Source organism: Mobula birostris, chromosome 13 (assembly GCF_030028105.1).
Source record: "Mobula birostris isolate sMobBir1 chromosome 13, sMobBir1.hap1, whole genome shotgun sequence".
NCBI lineage: Eukaryota > Metazoa > Chordata > Chondrichthyes > Myliobatiformes > Myliobatidae > Mobula > Mobula birostris.
Genome location: NC_092382.1, coordinates 107751276 through 107770453, shown reverse-complemented (window position 1 = coordinate 107770453; position 19178 = coordinate 107751276). Strand labels below are relative to the sequence as shown.

General features: G+C 50.4%; 1 protein-coding gene across 3 annotated transcripts in view; it reads right to left on the bottom strand.

The window, feature by feature from the left end:
* Positions 1 to 19178, bottom strand: part of LOC140207300 (C-type lectin domain family 17, member A-like) — a 92714-nt gene that overhangs the window by 24209 nt on the left and 49327 nt on the right. For 2 of the 3 annotated variants that reach the window (XM_072275795.1, XM_072275797.1), the window contains 2 exons: positions 14936 to 15052; positions 6699 to 6854 (listed from right to left, as the gene is read on the bottom strand). In XM_072275795.1, coding sequence (XP_072131896.1) covers positions 6699 to 6854; positions 14936 to 15052 — 273 coding nt within the window. The remainder of the gene's footprint in view (positions 1 to 6698; positions 6855 to 14935; positions 15053 to 19178) is intronic. The other variant, XM_072275796.1, reaches the window with a different exon arrangement.

The window sequence follows — 19178 nt, the reverse complement described above, 5'->3', positions numbered from 1 at the left end:
ACGTTCCGATCACACACTCCCGTGGTCAGACACAGAGTTTCGCTCCCTCTACAAAGCTTCGTCACGAACTGCCTTGGTCAGACACAGAGTGAATCTCCCTCCACACTGTCACATCACACACTCCCGGGGTCAGACACATGGTGAAGCTCCCTCCACACGTTCCGATCACACACTCCCGTGGTCAGACACAGAGTTTCGCTCCCTCTACAAAGCTTCGTCACGAACTGCCTTGGTCAGACGCAGAGTGAATCTCCCTCCACACTGTCCCATCACACACCCCCGGGGTCAGACACAGAGTGAATCTCCCTCCACACCGTCCCATCACACACTCCCGGGGTCAGACACAGACTGAAGGTCCCTCCGCACGTTCCGATCACACACTCCCGTGGTCAGACACGGAATGAATCTCCCTCTCCACCGTCCCATCACAGACTCCTGGGGTCAGACACAGAGTGAAGCCCCCTCTGCAACGTCCCATCACTCACTCCCGGATTGAGACACAGAGCAAAGCCCACTCTACACCGTCCCATCACACACTGCCGGGGTCAGACACAGGGTGAATCTCCCTCCACACCGTCCGATCACACACTCCCGGGGTCAGACACAGAGTGAATCTCCCTCCACACTGTCCCATCACACACTCCCGGGGTCAGACACAGACTGAAGGTCCCTCCGCACGTTCCGATCACACACTCCCGTGGTCAGACACGGAATGAATCTCCCTCTCCACCGTCCAATCACAGACTCCTGGGGTCAGACACAGAGTGAAGCCCCCTCTGCAACGTCCCATCACTCACTCCCGGATTGAGACACAGAGCAAAGCCCACTCTACACCGTCCCATCACACACTGCCGGGGTCAGACACAGGGTGAATCTCCCTCCACACCGTTCGATCACACACTCCCGGGGTCAGACACAGAGTGAATCTCCCTCCACACCGTCCCATCACACACTCCAGGGGTCAGACACAGAGTGAATCTCACTCCACACCGTCCCATCACACACTCCCGGGGTCAGACACACAGTGAATCTCCCTCCACACCGTCCCATCACACACTCCCGGAGTCAGACAAAGAGTGAATCTCCCTCCACACTGTCCCATCACACACACCCGGTGTCAGACACAGGGTGAATCTCCCTCCACACTGTCCCATCACACACTCCCGGGGTCAGACACAGAGTGAACCTCCCTCCACACGTTCCGATCACACACTCCCGGGATCAGGCACAGAGTGAAGCTCCCTCCACAGGTTCCGATCACACACTCCCGGGGTCAGACACAGAGTTTCGCTCCCTCTACAAAGCTTCGTCACAAACTGCCTTGGTCAGACACAGAGTGAATCTCGCTGCCCACCGTCCCATCAAACACTCCCGGGGTCAGACACAGACTGAATCTCCCTCCACAGCATCCCATCACACACTCCCGGGGTCAGACACAGAGTGAATCTCCCTCCACACCGTCCCATCACACACTCCCGGGAGCAGACACAGAGTGAAGGTCTCTCTACACTGTCCAATCACACATTCCCCGGATCAGACACAGACTGAATCTCCCTCTACACCGTCCCATCACACACTCCCGGGGTCATACACAGAGTGAAGCTCCCTCCACACGTTCCGATCACACACTCCCGGGGTCAGACACAGAGTGAATCTGCCTCCGCACTTTCCCATCACACACTCCCCGGGTCAGACCAAGAGTGAATTTCCCTCTACACCGTCCCATCACACACTCCCTGGGTCAGGCACAGAGTGAATGTCCCTCCACACGTTCCGATCACACACTCCCGGGGTCAGACACAGAGTTTCGCTCCCTCTACAAAGCTTCGTCACGAACTGCCTTGGTCAGACACAGAGTGAATCTCCCTCTACACCGTCCCATCACACACTCCCGGGTTCAGACACAGAGTGAAGCTCCCTCCACACCGTCCCATCACACACTCCCGGGTCAGGCACAGAGTGAATCTCCCTCCACACGGTCCCATCACACACTCCCGTGATCAGACACAGAGTGAAGCTCCCTCCACACCGTCCCATAACACACTCCCGGGATCAGACACAGAGTGAATCTCCCTCCACACGTTCCGATCACACACTCCCGGGGTCAGACACAGACTGAATCTCCCTCCACAGCATCCCATCACACACTCCCGGGGTCAGACACAGAGTGAATCTCCCTCCACACGTTCCGATCACACACTCCGGGGGTCAGACACAGACTGAATCTCCCTCCACACCGTCCCATCACACACTCCCGGGAGCAGACACAGAGTGAAGGTCTCTCTACACTGTCCAATCACACACTCCCCGGATCAGACACAGACTGAATCTCCCTCTACACCGTCCCATCACACACTCCCGGGGTCATACACAGAGTGAAGCTCCCTCCACACGTTCCGATCACACACTCCCGGGGTCAGACACAGAGTGAATCTGCCTCCGCACTTTCCCATCACACACTCCCCGGGTCAGACACAGAGTGAATTTCCCTCTACACCGTCCCATCACACACTCCCGGGTCAGACACAGAGTGAATCTCCCTCCACACGGTCCCATCACACACTCCCGTGATCAGACACAGAGTGAAGCTCCCTCCACACCGTCCCATAACACACTCCCGGAATCAGACACAGAGTGAATCGCCCTCCACATCATCCCATCACACACTCCCGGGGTCAGGCACAGAGTGAATCTCCCTCCACACTGTCCCTTCACACACTCCCGGGGTCAGACACAGAGTGAAGCTCCCTCCACACGTTCCGATCACACACTCCCGTGGTCAGACACAGAGTTTCGCTCCCTCTACAAAGCTTCGTCACGAACTGCCTTGGTCAGACACAGAGTGAATCTCCCTCCACACTGTCACATCACACACTCCCGGGGTCAGACACATGGTGAAGCTCCCTCCACACGTTCCGATCACACACTCCCGTGGTCAGACACAGAGTTTCGCTCCCTCTACAAAGCTTCGTCACGAACTGCCTTGGTCAGACGCAGAGTGAATCTCCCTCCACACTGTCCCATCACACACCCCCGGGGTCAGACACAGAGTGAATCTCCCTCCACACCGTCCCATCACACACTCCCGGGGTCAGACACAGACTGAAGGTCCCTCCGCACGTTCCGATCACACACTCCCGTGGTCAGACACGGAATGAATCTCCCTCTCCACCGTCCCATCACAGACTCCTGGGGTCAGACACAGAGTGAAGCCCCCTCTGCAACGTCCCATCACTCACTCCCGGATTGAGACACAGAGCAAAGCCCACTCTACACCGTCCCATCACACACTGCCGGGGTCAGACACAGGGTGAATCTCCCTCCACACCGTCCGATCACACACTCCCGGGGTCAGACACAGAGTGAATCTCCCTCCACACTGTCCCATCACACACTCCCGGGGTCAGACACAGACTGAAGGTCCCTCCGCACGTTCCGATCACACACTCCCGTGGTCAGACACGGAATGAATCTCCCTCTCCACCGTCCAATCACAGACTCCTGGGGTCAGACACAGAGTGAAGCCCCCTCTGCAACGTCCCATCACTCACTCCCGGATTGAGACACAGAGCAAAGCCCACTCTACACCGTCCCATCACACACTGCCGGGGTCAGACACAGGGTGAATCTCCCTCCACACCGTTCGATCACACACTCCCGGGGTCAGACACAGAGTGAATCTCCCTCCACACCGTCCCATCACACACTCCAGGGGTCAGACACAGAGTGAATCTCACTCCACACCGTCCCATCACACACTCCCGGGGTCAGACACACAGTGAATCTCCCTCCACACCGTCCCATCACACACTCCCGGAGTCAGACAAAGAGTGAATCTCCCTCCACACTGTCCCATCACACACACCCGGTGTCAGACACAGGGTGAATCTCCCTCCACACTGTCCCATCACACACTCCCGGGGTCAGACACAGAGTGAACCTCCCTCCACACGTTCCGATCACACACTCCCGGGATCAGGCACAGAGTGAAGCTCCCTCCACAGGTTCCGATCACACACTCCCGGGGTCAGACACAGAGTTTCGCTCCCTCTACAAAGCTTCGTCACAAACTGCCTTGGTCAGACACAGAGTGAATCTCGCTGCCCACCGTCCCATCAAACACTCCCGGGGTCAGACACAGACTGAATCTCCCTCCACAGCATCCCATCACACACTCCCGGGGTCAGACACAGAGTGAATCTCCCTCCACACCGTCCCATCACACACTCCCGGGAGCAGACACAGAGTGAAGGTCTCTCTACACTGTCCAATCACACATTCCCCGGATCAGACACAGACTGAATCTCCCTCTACACCGTCCCATCACACACTCCCGGGGTCATACACAGAGTGAAGCTCCCTCCACACGTTCCGATCACACACTCCCGGGGTCAGACACAGAGTGAATCTGCCTCCGCACTTTCCCATCACACACTCCCCGGGTCAGACCAAGAGTGAATTTCCCTCTACACCGTCCCATCACACACTCCCTGGGTCAGGCACAGAGTGAATGTCCCTCCACACGTTCCGATCACACACTCCCGGGGTCAGACACAGAGTTTCGCTCCCTCTACAAAGCTTCGTCACGAACTGCCTTGGTCAGACACAGAGTGAATCTCCCTCTACACCGTCCCATCACACACTCCCGGGTTCAGACACAGAGTGAAGCTCCCTCCACACCGTCCCATCACACACTCCCGGGTCAGGCACAGAGTGAATCTCCCTCCACACGGTCCCATCACACACTCCCGTGATCAGACACAGAGTGAAGCTCCCTCCACACCGTCCCATAACACACTCCCGGAATCAGACACAGAGTGAATCGCCCTCCACATCATCCCATCACACACTCCCGGGGTCAGGCACAGAGTGAATCTCCCTCCACACTGTCCCTTCACACACTCCCGGGGTCAGACACAGAGTGAAGCTCCCTCCACACGTTCCGATCACACACTCCCGTGGTCAGACACAGAGTTTCGCTCCCTCTACAAAGCTTCGTCACGAACTGCCTTGGTCAGACACAGAGTGATTCTCCCTCCACACTGTCACATCACACACTCCCGGGGTCAGACACAGAGTGAAGCTCCCTCCACACGTTCCGATCACACACTCCCGGGGTCAGACACAGAGTTTCGCTCCCTCTACAAAGCCTCGTCACGAACTGCCTTGGTCAGACACAGAGTGAATCTCCCTCCACACTGTCCGATCACACACTCCCGGGGCCAGACACAGAGTGAATCTCCCTCCACACCGTCCCATCACACACTCCCGGGGTCAGACACAGAGTGAAGCTCCCTGCACACGTTCCGATCACAGACTCCCGGGGTCAGACACAGAGTTTCGCTCCCTCTACAAAGCCTCGTCACGAACTGCCTTGGTCAGACACAGAGTGAACCTCTCTCTCCATGGCTTCATCAGACATTCCACCGGTCAGACGTCCCGCTCTTCCGGGGTCAGATACCGGGTTTTACTCCTTCCACACCGTCTCAAACACAGAGTAAAGCTCGCTCCATAACACTTCTCACACAGTCCTTGGCTCAGAGATCAGAGATCGCTCTACAAAGTCCCATCACACACAGCCTTGCTTAGACACATTGTGAATCCCCCTCTCCGCGTTCCCATCACACAGTCCAGCGGTCAGAAGCGAAAAGAAACTCCCTCAGCACACACGACAAGTGTCAGAGGGAGGGTGATTCTTCCTCTGCAACTTCCAACACACCACTGAGCAAAGTGTCAGACACAGAGGAAAGCTCCATCCACACTGTCCCATTACACACTCCCGAGGCTAATACAATGTGAATCTCCCTCCTTACGTCCCAACGCACACTCCCGTGGTCAGACACAGAATGAATCTCACTCCACACAGTCCCATCACACACCCCCCAACCCGAGCCTAACAAAGTGTGAACCTCCCTCCTTACGTTTCATCACACACTCGCTGGCGAACCACAGAGTGAAGCTCTCTCTGAATAGTCCCCACACCCCGCTGTGTTCACACACAGAACGAAGTTCCGCCTTCATCCTCCCATGGCACACTCACTGAGTCAGACTAACTTCACAACACCCAGTCACACATAGTGAGAATGCCTCCCTGCAGTGTCCCATCACATACTCCCGGAGTCAGACACAGACGCTCTCTCTTTCTACGAACCCATTACACACTCCGGGAATCAGATACACTGTGATGCTCCCTCAACACCGTCCTATCACACACTCGCGGTTTCCGTCAAAGAGTGAAGCCCCCTCTGCAGCGTCCCGTCAGACACTCCAGGATTCAGAGTGAAACTCTCTCTCCGCCATGCCATAAAACCAATCAGGGGTCAGACATGGGGTGAATCTCTCTGGGCCCTGTCTGATCACACAACCCGCCTGTCAGACACAGAGTGAAGCTGGATCCATACCGACCCATCAGAGATTCCCGGAGTCAGATATGAAGTGAAGCTGTAATGTTACGTCTCACAATCCTGTGGTCAGACACAGAGTGAATCCACCACCAAAACGTCCCGTCACAGTCTGCTGGGTTCAGTGTCAGAGTGAAACTTCCTCCACGATCACACACTCATCCGTCAAACACGGAGGGAATTTCCTTCCATACCATTTCTTTACATACTCGCGATGTCAAGCACAGAGTGATGCTTCCTCTCTCTCTATCCCGCCCTGTGACGAGGAGCGGGTTAAAGAGGGGGATGATGCCTCACCTCTTCCGCTGATCAAGAATTCACAGATTTGAGCCATGCTGTCGTTGACCAATTTGTACTTCGTTTCCATCTGAGTGAACTGGTGACGGAGATCAGATATCTCAGATATCGTGGATTGAAGGCTTGAGTTTAACTGAGACTGACGAATCTGTGATACTGAGAGAGATGGTGAAGGATGTTCAGCGTTTACAGTGACACGTGAGTCAGCATTACGCTACCGAGCGGGTCACAGAGAGTGTTGTGTCAGTGTCACGTTAAGGTTGTCACAGTGAGAGGCGTCGGCCTGTCGTGTCATGCTAAGGTGTATATTAATGTGTCGGTGAAGGTTATGTTGTTGTCACAATGAGGGTCTGCGTCAATATCATGCGGGTTATATTCGAGTTGCTGTGAAGGACGTGGCGGTATCACCGTGATAGGTGACTCTGTGCCCCGGCGACAGACGTGCCGGGCCACAATGCAGTGTACCTCGAGGTCACGGCGAGGGAAATGTCAGAGTAAGGGGCCTGGTACTGTCACGGTGAGTGGAGTATCTGTGTCATGGTGTGGGGTGTGCTTGTCTCACAGGGAGGAATGTTTTTGTGTCACGGTGAGAGACATGTCATTGTCACGGTGGTTGTAACAGTGTCAGGCTGAGGTGTTTTGGTATCACGCTAAGAGGTTTGCCTGTGTCAGAATGAGGTGTGGGTAATTGCCTCTGTGAGCGGTGCATCGGCGTTATGTTGAGCGGTGATACTGTCTCGGTCAGGGGTGTTACAGTGACTTCTGAGTCTTTGTCTCGAGGCGGTGCGGATCACGTCGAGGAGCGTGAATGTGTCACAGTGTACGGTACCTCAGTGTCACAGTGAAAACCGTGTCGGGGTCATTTTGAGGTGTGTTTCGCTGTCGCCTTGAGGAGTTTATCAGTAACACGGTCAGTGGGAATGTCGATGTTACAGTGAGGGGTACGTTGCGGTCAGTGTGACTGCCACGGGTGTGTCAGGGCGATGTTCCGTGTCCGTGTTGCGGTTAGGAGTGTATCTGTGTCTCGTTGAAGGTCGTGACCCTGATACGGTGACTGAATTGTTCACGTTCTGGTGAATGGCGTGCCGGTGTCACGGTGAGTCTTAATTGTGTTACGGTGAGTGCCGTGTCTTTATCATGGTTATAAGCCATATGACCATAAGACAAAGGAGCAGAAGTCGGCCATTCGGCCCGTCGAGTCTGCTCCGCCATTTTATCATGAGCATTACCATTCTCCCATTTAGTCCCTCTCCCCCGCCTTCTCACCATAACCTTTGATGCCCTGGCTACTCAGATACCTATCAATCTCTGCCTTATATACACCCAATGACTTGGCCTCCACTGCCGCCCGTGGCAACAAATTCCGTAGACTCACCACCCTCTGGTTAAAAAAAAAAAAAAAAAAATCTTTGCATACAACAGGAATTCTGCAGATGCTGGAAATTCAACCAACACGTATTAAAGTTGCTGGTGAACGCAGCAGGCCAAGCAGCATCTGTAGGAAGAGGTGCAGTCGATGTTTCAGGCCGAGACCCTTCGTCAGGACTAACTGAAGGAAGAGTGAGTAAGGCATCTCTGTTTTGAATGGGCGCCCTTCAATCCTTAAATCATGCCCTCTCGTACTAGACTCCCCCATCATGGGACACAACTTTGCCACATCCACTTTGTCCATGTCTTTGAACATTCGAAATGTTTCTATGAGGTCTCCCCTCATTCTTCTAAACTCCAAGGAATACAGTCCAAGAGCGGACAAGCGTTCCTCATATGTTAACCCTCTAATTCCCAGAGTTATTCTAGCAAATCTTCTCTACACCTTCTCCAACGTCAGCACATCCTTTCTCAAATAAGGAGCCCAAAACTGCCCACAGTACTCAGATTGATGTCAACCAGCGCCTTATAGAGCCTCAACATCACATCCCTGCTCCTATACACTGTTCCTCCAGAAATCAATGCCAACATCGCATTCGCCTTTTTCACCACCGACTCAACCTGGAGGTTAACCTGAAGGGTATCCTGTACGAGGATTCCCAAGTCCCGTTGCATCTCAGAACTTTGAATTCTTTCCCCATTTAAATAATACTCTGCCCGTTTACTTCTTCGACCAAAGTCCATAACCATACACTTTCCAACATTGTATTTCATTCGCCACTTCTTTGCCTATTCTTCCAATCCATCCAAGTCTCTCTGCAGACTCTCCATTTCCTCAGCACTACCGGCCCCTCCACCTATTTTAGTTTCGACAGCAAACTTAGCCACAAAGCCATATATTCCATAATCCAAATCGTTGATGTACATTGTAAAAAGAAGCGGCCCCATCACGGACCCCTGTGAACACCACTCGTAACCGGCAGCCAACCAGAATAGGATCCCTTTACTCCCACTCTCTGTTTCCTGCCAATCAGCCAACGCTCTATCCACGTATATAACTTTCCCGTCATTCCATGGGCGCTCATCTTGTTAAGTAGCCTCATGTGTGGCACCTTGTCAAAAGCCGTCTGAAAATCCAAATATACAGCTTTCTCTGCATCTCCCTTGTCTACACTACCTGTAATTTCCTCAAAATATTTTAACTAAGTTTGTCAGGCAGGATTTTCCTTTAAGGAATCCATGCTGAGTTCTGCCTATCTTGTCATATGCCTCCAGGCACTCTGTAACCTCATCCTTGACAATAGACTCCAACAACTTCCCAAACACCGATGTCAAGCTAACATGTCTATAATTTCCTTTTTGCTTCCTTGCCCCCTTCTTGAATAGCGGGGTGACATTTGCTATCTTCCAGTCCTCCGGAACCATGCCAGAATCTATCGAGTTTTGAAAGATCATCGCCAGTGCCTCCGCGATCTCCACAGCTGCTTCCTTCAGAACACAAGGGTGCATTCCATCTGCTCCGGGAGATTTATCTACCTTTAGACTATTCAGCTTCCTGAGTATGTTCTCTGTCGTAATTGTGACTGCGCACACTTCTCTTCCCTGCCAGCCTTGAGTGTCCGTTATACTGCTGATGTCTTCCTCAGTGAACACTGATGCAAAATACTCGTTCAGCTCCTCCGCCATCTCCTTATCTCCCATTACAATTTCACCAGCATCATTTTCTATCGGTCCTATGTCTACTCTCACCTGTATTTTGCTCTTTATATACTTGAAAAAGCTTTTAGTATACACTTTGATATTATTTCCTAGTTTCCTTTCATAGTTAATCGTTTCCCTCTTAATGACCTACTTAGTTTCCTTTTGGAAGCTTTTAAACATTTCCCAACCCTCTATCTTCCCACTATTTTTTGCTTCCTTGTATGCCGTCTCCTTTGTTTTAACTTTGGCTTTGACTTCTCTTGTCAACCACGGTTGCATTCTTTTTCCATTCGAAAATTTCTTTTTTTTTGGAATATACCTGTCTTGCCCCTTCCTCACTTCTCGCATAAACTCCAGCCACTGCTGCTCTGCCGTCTTTTCCGCCAGTGTCTCTTTCCAGTCAACTTTGGCTCGTTCCTCTCTCATGCCGCTGTCATTTCCTTTACTCCACTGAAATACTGACACATCGGATTTCGGCTGCTCTTTCTCAAATCTCACAGTGAACTCAATCATGTTATGATCACTGCGTCCTAAGGGCTCCCTCACCTCAATCTCTCCAATCACCTCCTGTTCATTACACAATACCCAATCCAGTACAGCCGATCCCCGAGTGGGCTCAACAACAATCTGTTCTAAAAGCCATCTCGCAGACATTCTACAAATTCTCTCTCTTGAGATCCAGTGCCGACCTGATTTTCCCAATCCACTGGCATGTTAAAATCCCCCACAATTACAATAACACTGCCGTTCTGACAAGCCTTTTCTATTTCCAGTTGTAATTTGTGGTCCACATCACTACAGTTGTTTGGAGGCCTATAAATAACTGCCATCAGGGCCCTGTTACCCCTGCGATTTCTTAGTTCAACCCATAAAGATTCTGCACCTTCCGATCCTATATCACCTCTTTCTAATGATTTAATATCATTTCTTACCAATAAAGTCACGCCTCCCCCTCTGCCTACCTTCCTATCCTTCCGATACACTGTGTATCTTTGGACATTCAGCTCCCAGAGACATGCATCCTTTAGCCAGGTCTCAGTGATGGCCACAATATCATACCTGCCAATCTGTAGCTGTACAACAAGATCATCCACCTTATTCCTTATGCTGCGTGCATTTAAGTACAACACCTTAAGACCAGTATTTGATACATTTTGATTTGATTTTACTGCAACTTTATTGCACTGCGACTCATCCCAATGGCTACAAATTTGCCCCATCACCTGCTTGTCTTTCCTGTCTTCTTTACTGCTCACTATCTTAGATTTATTTCTGTTTTCCCTTTCCTCCGTTCTATCATTCTGGTTCTCATCCCCCTGCAAAATTAGTTTAAACCCTCCCTAACAGCTCTATTAAACTTTCCCGCCAGGATATTGGTCCCTTCGGGTTCAGGTGTAAGCTGTCCTTTTTGAACAAGTCATACTTCCCCCAGAAGAGATCCCAATTATCCAAGAATCTGAAGCCCTGCCCCCTACACCAGTCTCTCAGCCACGCATTCATCTGCCTGATCCTATCATTATTGCCCTCGCTAGCACGTGGTATTGGTAGCAATCCCGAGATTAATACCCTGGAGGTCCTGCTTCTCAGCTTCTTTCCTAACTTCTGGAAATCTCTCTTCAGAACCTCCTCCTTTGTCCTATCTATGTCATTGGTACCAACATGTACCAAGACAACTGGCTGCTCACACTCCCTCTTTAGAATATTCAGGACCTGATCCGAGACACCCCGTACCCTGGCAGCTGGGAGGCAACACACCATGCGGGTATCTCTGTCAGGCTCACAGAATCTCCTGTCTGTTTCCCTGACTATGGAATCCCCCACGACTACCGCATGTCACTTCTCCCTCCTTCTCTCCTGCACAACAGCGCCAGGCTCATTGCCAGAGACCCGGTCACTGTGGGCGTCCCCTTTCAGGTCATCCCCCTCAACAGCATCCAGAACAAGACATTTGTTGCTGAGGGGGACAGCCACAGGTGTGCTCTCCATTATCCGGGCATTTCCCTTCCCTATCTTGACAGTGACCCAGTTTTCTGACCCCTGTAGCCAAGGGGTGACTACCTCCCTGTAGCTCCTGTCTATCACCTCTTCACTTTCCCTGATAAGCAGTAGGTCATCAAGTTGCAGCTGCAGATCCCTAACACAGTCTCTGAGAATCTGCAACTCGGTGCACCTGGCGCAGATGCGGCCATCAGGGAGGCTGGAGGTCTCCCAGGATTCCCACATCTGACACCCTGAACAAAGCTCTAACCCTGCAGGCATGTTATCTAATTCTACAGGAATGAAACAGGAAAAGTAAGTCTACTCACCCACTTACCTCGCCAAACAGACGAACTTTTTAAAATCGTTAGCTCGTACCGTTAGCTGTGAGAGCCCTGCTGTTCCTGTCTGTTCGGGCCGATTCACGAAAGGGGTGGGGTGGGGAGAAAAAAAAAGAGTTGGCACTTCACTCTCGCCTCTTCCCGTTGAAGCCAAAGCCCTACATTCCGCTGCCCGCTCCGACAGCTGCCCGCTGTATAGGGTGGTCTCCTTTTTAAACTCGTCGAGTGGTCCTGATGACGTCACGCGCCTGCGCAGTCTCGCCCTTTTAGCACTCGAAGAAGTTTAAAAAAAACTGCCTTCCTTCAGAGTTCAGCTCCCGCGACGCTCTGTAGTCCCGATCAAAGGACAGCCGTTGGTAGCAAACCTGCCTATTTAAACTTTCCGCGCGGTCCTGCTGACGTCACGCGCCTCCGCAGTCTCGCCCTTCCTGCATCTCTCCGGATCTTTTTCCTCTCAACTTAGTATGATCTGCAAACTTAGATACACCACACTCGGTCCCCTCTTCCTGATTATTAATTCATATTGTAAAATTTTGCGGGCCCAACACCATCTGCTGCCACACACCACTCAGCAATGATTGCCAACCCAATAATATCCATGTACCCCAGCTCTTGTTTTCTATCAGTTAACCGATGCTCTACGCATGTAAATACAACACCCCTAACTCCGTATCTTATGCCGACCTTGTCGAATGTTTTTTGGGATATCCAAGTAAATAGCGTCATATCTTCCCCTCTATTCACTGCGCTCGTTACGTGCTCAAACTGTTTGTTGAACAGGATCTGCTTTTGAAGAATCAATGCTGCGCTTACCTGATGGGTCCATTTCATTCCAGATGCCTCGCTATGTCTTCTTTAGTGATAGCCTTAAGCATTTTCCCAAATACAGATGTTAAACTAACCAGCCTATAGTTAACTGCCTATTGCTTACGTCCATTTTTGAATACCGACGTGACATTCGGTTCGGCGTCTTCCAGTCCGCTGCGACCTGCCCAGAGTCCCGAGAGTGTTGGTAAACCATCACCAAAGCCTCAACTGTAACTTCTGCCTTTTCATTCAGCACCCTGCGATGCTTTCAATCCGGACTGAGGCTTGTTTATGTTCCGGCTCACAGGTTTGCTCAGCTGTTGTATTGAGGTCCTCAAATCCCATCGCATCCATAACGTCTCTCTTTAATATGATAGGCACGGACTCCACCGTGAATACGACACAAGACAGTCATTGAACGCCTCTGCCGTTTCCTCATTACCCTAAACAAATTCCCCTCTCTCTTCCTCCAAGAGATCTACATTCACTTTGACCATTCTTTCCTGCTTTAGATAATTACAAAAAAAAAACTTTTTTCTATCCAATTTTAATTGTGTGCTAGTTTACTTTCATAAAACTCTGGTCAGGCCACACTTGGTGAAGCTCTATAAAACTCTGGTTAGACCACACTTGGAGTACTGTGTCCAGTTCTGGTCACCTCACTATAGGAAGGATGTGGAAGCATTGGAAAGGGTACAGAGGAGATTTACCAGGATGCTGCCTGGTTTAGAAAGTATGCATCATGATCAGAGATTAAGGGAGCTAGGGCTTTACTCTTTTGAGAGAAGGAGGGTGAGAGGAGACATGATAGAGGTGTACAAGATAATAGGAGGAATAGATAGAGTGGATAGCCAGCACCTCTTCTCCAGGGCACCGCTGCTCAATACAAGAGGACATGGCTTTAATGTAAGTGTTGGGAAGTTCAAGGGGGGTATTAGAGGAAGGTTTTTTACTCAGAGAGTGGTTGGTGCGTGGAATGCACTGTCTGAGTCAGTGGTGGAGGCAGATACACTAGTGAAGTTTAAGAGACTACTAGACAGGTATATGGAGGATTCTAAGATGGGGGTTTATATGGGGGGCAGGGTTTGAGGGTCGGCACAACATTGTGTCTGACCCCAGCAGTGTGTGATGGGGCGTTGTGGAGGGACGTTCATTCTCTGTCTGACGCCAGCAGTCTGATGGGACGGTCTGGAGGGATTTCCACTCTGCGTCTGAGCGGGGGAGTGTGTTACGGGACGGTGTGAAGGGAGCATCACTCTGTGTCTGACGCCTGGACAGTGTGATGGGAGCATGTGGACAGAGATTCAGTCGGTGTCTTAACCTGGGAGTTGGTGATGGGACAGACTGCAGGGAGATTCACTCTGTGTCTGATCCCGGGAGAGTGTGATAGGACGGTGTGGAAGGAGCTTCACTCTGTGCCTGACCCTGGGAGTGTGTGATGGGACGGTGCGGAGGGAGATTCACTCTGTGTCTGACTCCGGAGTGTGTGATGGGCCGGGCGGAGGGAGATTCACTCCGTTTCTGACTCAGCAGTGTGTTTTGGGGCGGTGTACAGGGAGATTCACTCTGTGTCTGACCCCAGGGTGTGCCGGTGTCCCGAGTAGAGGACCGGCGGGGTCACGGTGAAGTGTGCGTCAGTGTCACGCTGAGGCGAGTGTCGGTGTCACGGTGAATGGAATATCATTGTGACGGTATGGAGCGTGTTGGTGTCACGATGAAGACGGCATAGGTTTCACGGTGAAGTGTGTGTCAGTGTCACGGGTTGGGTCGTGTTAGTGCCACGTTTTTGTGAGCATCAGTGTCTCGGTCAGGCGGCTGTCGGAGTCACGATTTGGGGCGTGACGGTTTCAGGATGTTGGGCGTGCTGTTGTCAAGGTGCTGGACGTCTCGGTGTCACCATGAGGTGAAATTCAGTGTCACGGTGAGTAATGTGTCAGTGTCACGCTGAGCGGCGCGTCGGTGTCACTGTGAGGCTTTACGCCCAGGTTTCATTCGACACTGTTTGTTTACAGTCTGATTCCACCCGGAGCCCGTCCGACTCACCATAGATCGAGAGCCCGGCCACTATCGCGATGAGGATGGACATAATTAGGCAGAGCAGGTAGACCTTCCGGCATGATCTGCTTCCAATGCTCTTTTTCGACTCCTGTTCAGGCGCACCTGCAGAGAGCCCATTCAATGTGTATGTGAACTCAGCCGTCTTCCCCACTAGCATTCCCTTCCTCCTACCATCCGTGTTCCGTCCTTCCACCACGATTACTCCCTCCCTCTCTCAATCTCATCTACTTTCAACCGTCATCGCCGAGTGTCCAACTTCCTTGACTTGGGTTTGGCTGACAGGTGTCTGACGGATTCCAGAGATCAGTCAGATCTCCCCTGGGCCTCCTCCGTTCCAGAAGAAATAACCCGGGTGTCTGACCTCTCGTTGTAACACATGCCATCGAATCCTGGCAGCGTCCTGTTAAACCTCTCCGGAGGCTGCCCAACGCCTTGAAATCTACTGATAATGTGGTGACCAGAACTGTATACAATACGCCTGATTCAGCCAAACTAGTGATTTTCATAAAGTTGCAACATAGCTCCCTGACATTTGTACTCAATGCCCCGAATAATTAAGGTAAGGATGCCATAGTTCTTCTTCACCATCCCATCAAACTGTGAAGCCATGTTCAGAGAGCTATGAACATAGACCCCAAGATCCTCTGCCCATCTAAAGTCAGGACATGTTCCGCACATCATTGTGGTCCGAACGGCCTGTATTGTGCTGTGAGTTTTCTATAACCATATAAACATATAACAGTTACACCACGGAACCAGGCAATCTCGGCCCATCTAGTACGTGCCGAACTCTTACTCTCAACTGGTCTCACCGACCTGCACTCAGCCCATAACCTTCCATTCCTTTCCTGTCCATATATCTATCCAATTTAACTTTAAATGACAACATCGAACCTGCCTCAACCACCTCTCGTTCCACACATCTACCGCTCTCTGTGTAAAGAAGTTCCCCCTCGTGTTACCCCTGAACTTTTGACCTTTAACTCTCAACTCACGTCCTCTTGTTTGAATCTCACCCACTCTCAATGGAAAAAAAAAAGCCTATCCTCGTCAACTCTACATATCCCCATCATAATATTAAATACCTCTATCAAGTCACCCCTCAACCTTCTATGCTCCAAAGAATAAAGACCTAACTCGTTCAAACTTTCTCTGTAATATGGAGATGAATCCAGGTAACATTTTAGTAAATCTCCTCTGTACTCTCTCAATTTTATTGACATCTTTCCTATATTTCGGTGACCAGAACTGTACACAGCACTCCAAATTTGGCCTTACCAATGCCTTAAACAATTTTAACATTACATCTCAACTCCTATACTCAATGGTCTGATTTAGAAAGGTCAGCACACCAAAAACTTTCTTCACCACACTACCCACATCAGATTCCACCTTCAGAGAACTATACACAATCATTGCTAGTTCCGCTGTTCTACTGCAGCCCTCAATGCCCTGCCGTTTACCATGTATGTCCTGTTTTGATTAGTCCTACCAAAATGTAGCAGCTCACATTTTTCAGCATTAAACTCCATCTGCCATCTTTCAGCCCCTCTTCTAACTGGCCTAAATCTCTCTACAAGCTTTGAGAACCTACTTCATTATCCACAACGCCAACTATCTTGGTTTCATCTGCATACTTACTAATCCAATTTACCACACCATCATGCAGATCATTAATACATATGACAAACAATATTAGATTAATATAAATACCAGTACAGATCCCCGAGTTATGGTTATCCACCATTACTCTCTGGCGTCTCCCATCCAGTCACTGCTGAATCCATTTTACTACTTCGATATTAATGCCTAACGATTGAACCTTTCTAACTACTGAACCTTTCTAACTAACCTTCCATGTGGAATCTTGCCAAAGGCCTTACTGAAGTCCATATAGACAACATCCACCGCTTTACCCTCGTCAACTTTCTTAGTAACGTCATCAAAAAAGAAAAGCAATAAGATTTGTCAAGCATGACCTTCCACGCACAAATCCATGTTGACTGTTCCTAATGAGAACCTGTCATTCCAGGTAGTTACATATACCATCTCTAAGAATATATTCCATCAATTTACCCACCGCTGACGTCAAACTTGCAGGCCGATAATTGCTAGGTTAACTCTTAGAACCCTTTTTAAACAATGGAACAATATGAGCAATACGCCAATCCTCCGGCACCATCCCCGTTTCTAATGACATTTGAAATATTTCTGTCAGAGCCCAAGCTACTTCCACACTAACTTCTCTAAAGTTCCTGGGGAATATCTTTTGTGGACACGGAGACTTATCCACAAATATATTCCTTAAAAAGAGCCAGTACCTCCTCTTCTATAATCGTCATACTTTCCATAACTACCCTTCTTGTTTCCTTTACCTTACACAATTCAATATCCTTCTCCTTAGTGATTTCTCTTTTGGCTCCGCACATAACCGTCCACTCTGATTCTCTAAGGGACCAATTTTATCCTTCACGATCCTTTTGCTTTTAATATTCCTGTTGAAAGCCTTTGGATTTATTTTCACCATAGTGCGCAAACAGTCTCGTATCCCATTTTAGCTTTTCTAAGTTCTTTCTTAAGATTCTTTTTACATTATTTATATTCATCGAGCACCTCATTAAATACAAGCTGCCAATATTTATTGTAGATCCTTCTCTTTTTTCGGAACAAAGTTTCAATATCCCTTGAAAGCCATGGCTCTCTCAAACTTTTAAACTTTCCTTTCAACCTAACAGGAACATAAAGATCCTGTACTGTCATAAGGGGGTGGCTGGGTACGGATCCAAGTGAAAGACACAGACACGGAAGCACCAGGGACATACTAGGATACAGGGCGAAGGCAAGGACATGGAAACGAAAACCGGGAACCCGGAACAGGACAGGACAAGAGAGCTAGGAGCCCAGGGATTGGACTCCGAGCCAGAGACTGGGCAAGGACCCAGAACCTGTGCCTTGCCTCTGGCTCGGACCCCAGAACTAGGGAATGACGTGACTAGGCTGGCAGGAAAGACGAGGATGGAGTCTTCAGGCTCGTGGCGAGGCTTGAGGCCAGAGACTTGAGGCGAGGCTTGAAACCAGAGTCTTGAGGACGGGCTTGAGACCATAGATTTGAGGCGAGGCTTGAGGCCAGAGACTTGAGGCGAGGCTTGAGACCAGAGACTTGAGGCAAGGCTTGAGACTTGGGGTCTTGAAACTTAGCCTGGGCGGGGCGCGGTACTCCTAGGCAGGGCGCCGTACTCCTGAACAGGGCGCGGATCACCTGGGCAGGGCGCTGATCTCCACCCAACGGAGGCGAGGGACAGGAAGGGGTAGAACCAACCGCAGGGTAACAGCAATCTGGCCTGACTTACCCTACGCAGACAAGGGACAGGAAGAGACAGAACCCACCGCAGTGTCACGGCAATCTGGACTGGCTTACCCCACAGGGGCAGGGACATGGAAGGAACAAGGTTCAGGGTGGTTCCAGGACAAGACTTCAGGCAAGACGAGGCGAGAGTTACCAGTAAGATAAGACAAGGTTTCAGGCAATGCAAGGCGAGGCAAGAAATTCAGGCGAGGCGAGAGTTACCAGCAAGACAAGGCAAGGCTCCAGGCGAGGAAACAGAAGGCAGGGGAATGGATACAAGGAGTAAGGACAGGAACAATCCAGCCGCCACGCCCTCGCCCCTGGAGGTATTTAAGCAGCCAGCTCCAACGAGAATCAGCTGCCTCCATTAGTGCTCAACACGAACAGAAACAGGAAAACCTGGAGCATTGTCGATGGACCGGACCGTGAACCGGAATGCGGACTTCACGGACCGGACTATGACAGTACCCTTAAAATTTCACCTTTAAATGACCTCCATTTCGGTCGTACATCCTTCCCATAAAACAAATTATCCCAATCCACTCCTTCTAAATCCTTTCGCATATCCTGAAAGTTGGCCTTTCTCCAATCAAAAATCTCAACACTGGGTCCAGTCCTATCCTTCTCCATATTATATTGTAAATAATGTTGTTGTGATCACTAGACCCGAAGTGTTCCCAACACATACCTCCGTCACCTGCTCTATCTCATTCCCTGACAGCAGATCCAACACTGCCCCTTCTCTAGTTGGTACTTCTATGTATTGCTGCCAAAAGTAACTACCTTGCACACATTTGAAAAACTCCAAACCATCCAGCCCTTTTACAGAATCGAACTTCCCAGTCTATGTGTGGAAAATTAAAATCTCCTACAACCACAACC